Below are 2,923 nucleotides of genomic sequence, written 5' to 3'. Positions count from 1 at the left end.
CACCTCCGTTCTACATCAGATTGAATGAATATCTCTTAGATTCCTTAATCAGAATCTTCGTGGTATAAGCCGGATTGATGGCGGCATTCATGAGAATCCGGAAAGTCTAAACCTTGTCTGTGGTATTCCGAGTAGGATTCTGGGATTGAATGACTGTGACGAGCTTCAAACTCGCGATTGTTGGGCGTGATGACAAGCGCAAAAGGATCAATGGATCCTATTCCAACATGATCGAGAACCAACAGATGATTAGCCGTGCTGTGACAGAGCATAGGAACGTTTTCACTGAGAGGATGGGAAGTAGCCACTGACAACGGTGACACCCTACATAGAGCTTGCCATGGAAGGAGCCTTGCGTGTGTTGAAGGATTTCAAGGAAGAGTTGAAGTTCAAAGGACAAAGCATCTCCAAAACTCCAACATATTCCCCATTACTGCACAACAAGTAACGCTATTATTCTCTATTATTTTAACTTACAATTTTAAATACTTTGACTTCTTACAATTAAATCCAAATAACTTTATTGGCCTCCTGACTAAGATTAATAAAATAAACATTGATTGCTTCAAACCAATAATCTCCGTGGGATCGACCCTTACTCACGTAAGGTATTACTTGGACAACCCAGTGCACTTGCTGGTTAGTTGAACGGAGTTGTGACCTTCTCTAACAGTGCCTGAAACTCTTTTATCACAATTTCGTCCACCAACGGTATCACTGTGTGAAAATTTGCAGCACCGAATTCTCTCTTTGCTTGCTCTCTGCTTGCTAGGCAATTGTCGTATTGCTTCACGAATTGTCTCAAGAAGCTATTCTGTGTTATGAACTTGTTGAAAATTGAATGCATGCTCTCATTCCTTTTTGTGCTTCTCATCCCGGTCCAAAAGTGATGATCTAAGTAAACCGAAATCCATATATGCCAATCTTCGTACAACTCTGCAATACCAAACCGAATCCATAAATTCTGGTGAACCGAAAACAGCGCATGCTTTGGGAAAAAAATATGAGGATAAAAATAATTCGAATTGAAATCTCAATTACCTGAAAGCCACTTGTTGCCTCTGAGGCCGTACTTTCCAATGAAATCGATCCAGTTTCTGCCAAATGCTTCTTTTGTGTACGAGTTCCAAACAATATGGCTCATCTCTTGTTCAATTTCGTTGTGTCCCTTGTAGCCATTTAATTTGCTTGGGATCTTCTTCATAATATGCCAGATGCACCAGCGGTGAATTGTTGTTGGCATGTACAGCTCAATTACCCTTTGAATTGATGTGCATTGATCGGTAAGAATACCTTTTGGTGCCTTCCCTCCCATGCAACGTAGCCAACATTCAAATAGCCATTTAAATGATTGGATATCCTCATTTTTCATCAGTGCGCATCCAAGAAGTGTCGATTGGCCGTGGTGATTCACGCCAACAAAAGAACCTAAAACCAAATTGTACCTGCATAAATAACAAGCAGACCATGGTGAACCGAAATATATACATACATTGAACAAAAAAAAATATTTGAATGAACCAAATACCTGCTTGTGTTATACGTGGTGTCAAATGAAATCACGTCTCCAAAATAATCAAATGCAGCCATGTTTCTTGCATTAGCCCAAAATACATGTTTAATGCAGTGATCGTCTTCAAGGTTGAGCTCAAAGAAAAAATTTTGGTTCTTCTCTTTCATTCTTACTAAGTACTTCCCAAATTCTTTGGCATCGTCTTCTTCGGAAATATTCCGTACTGCCCTTGTGATGTAATTTCTGGCGTCTTTTTCTATAAAACCTAGTTCACGGTGGCTGCCAACTGCTGCCACAAATGATTGGTAAGTTTTGCTCAGTCTGATTCTGGCTTCCTCGTGGGTTTCACTGGTGTGACGCACGAACATGCTAAGCTCCCTGTGTTGTTTGAGCATCTTAGCCTGGTCTAGACAACAAGGATGTGAATGATTCAAAACAACTTTGGAAATTGTCCAAAGACCAACATCCTTCATTATGTGTATGTAAATTCTGTCCGGATAATTTAACCCAGCTGAAGGGTTTGTCTTCAAAGTTGGAGATCTCTTTGATTTCCACCTCCCCTCTCTGGAGCATACAATTAGTTTATTCTTAATCTTGTCTCCGTCCGGAGCCGTGTTCCTTATTTTAGTTGAAAAACCAGCAAGTTTGGAATAATGTTTGTAGAACTTTCCAGCTTTTTCTAGTGTCTTGAATATCATTCCTACCTTTGGGACAATTTTTTTATCCACAACATATGTGGTCTGCACGGTGAACCGAAATCTTCATTAGGGTGAACTGAAATCTTAATTAGGATGAAACAATTATATAGTGCTTAAGGAACAAAACAGAATATATTCGTCTAATTTTTTTAGACTCCTTTCTACATACCGAACCGAACACATGCACATGGTGAATCAACTTTTTAGTACTTACCGAACCAAAAATTTACTCATATTTACTCACAGTTACTCACACTCACAGTTACATATTATCAATTCAATTCAGATATAGATTACCTCAGTCCATTTAATTCACAATTAGCAATTTTATTCCATTGAATTTGATTCAAAATTCAATAATCCAAACCTTATAAAATTGATGCATTTCAAAAGAATTATCCAAATCGCACTCATTCAACTAATTTATAGTTGATTCATTCATTGTTTCAATTCAAAAGTACAGATCGAAGAAGAAAACAAAGAAGAAGATGAACGAGGAAGCTAATTGCATTGAAGTCAATCCAGATTTATAATGTAGAGAAGAAAAACGCAAAAGAGGAGAACAACGAATTTAATTAGGTTGAAAAATAAGAAGGAGAATAGGAAGAAGAAGAAGAAGAAGGAGAAGAGGAAGAAGAAGAAGAAGAAGAAGAAGAAGAAGACAAAAAAGGTTTACATTGTATAGAAAGGTTTACGTTGAGAAAGGTTTGAT

The 2,923-nt window shown here is 37.9% G+C and overlaps 1 protein-coding gene across 1 annotated transcript; it reads right to left on the bottom strand.

Annotated features, from left to right (window-relative positions):
- Positions 1-1,033: 1,033 nt before the first annotated feature.
- LOC107479016 (protein FAR1-RELATED SEQUENCE 4-like) lies at positions 1,034-2,211 on the bottom strand. The gene is made up of 2 exons (XM_016099170.1): positions 1,529-2,211; positions 1,034-1,445 (listed from the first exon to the last, which is right to left on the bottom strand). The coding sequence occupies exons 1-2, from the start codon at positions 2,209-2,211 to the stop codon at positions 1,034-1,036; spliced, it is 1,095 nt and encodes a 364-aa protein (XP_015954656.1).
- Positions 2,212-2,923: the final 712 nt, after the last annotated feature.

This window comes from Arachis duranensis, chromosome 3, assembly GCF_000817695.3.
Source record: "Arachis duranensis cultivar V14167 chromosome 3, aradu.V14167.gnm2.J7QH, whole genome shotgun sequence".
Classification (NCBI taxonomy): domain Eukaryota; kingdom Viridiplantae; phylum Streptophyta; class Magnoliopsida; order Fabales; family Fabaceae; genus Arachis; species Arachis duranensis.
This window is presented reverse-complemented; position numbering and strand designations above follow the sequence as displayed.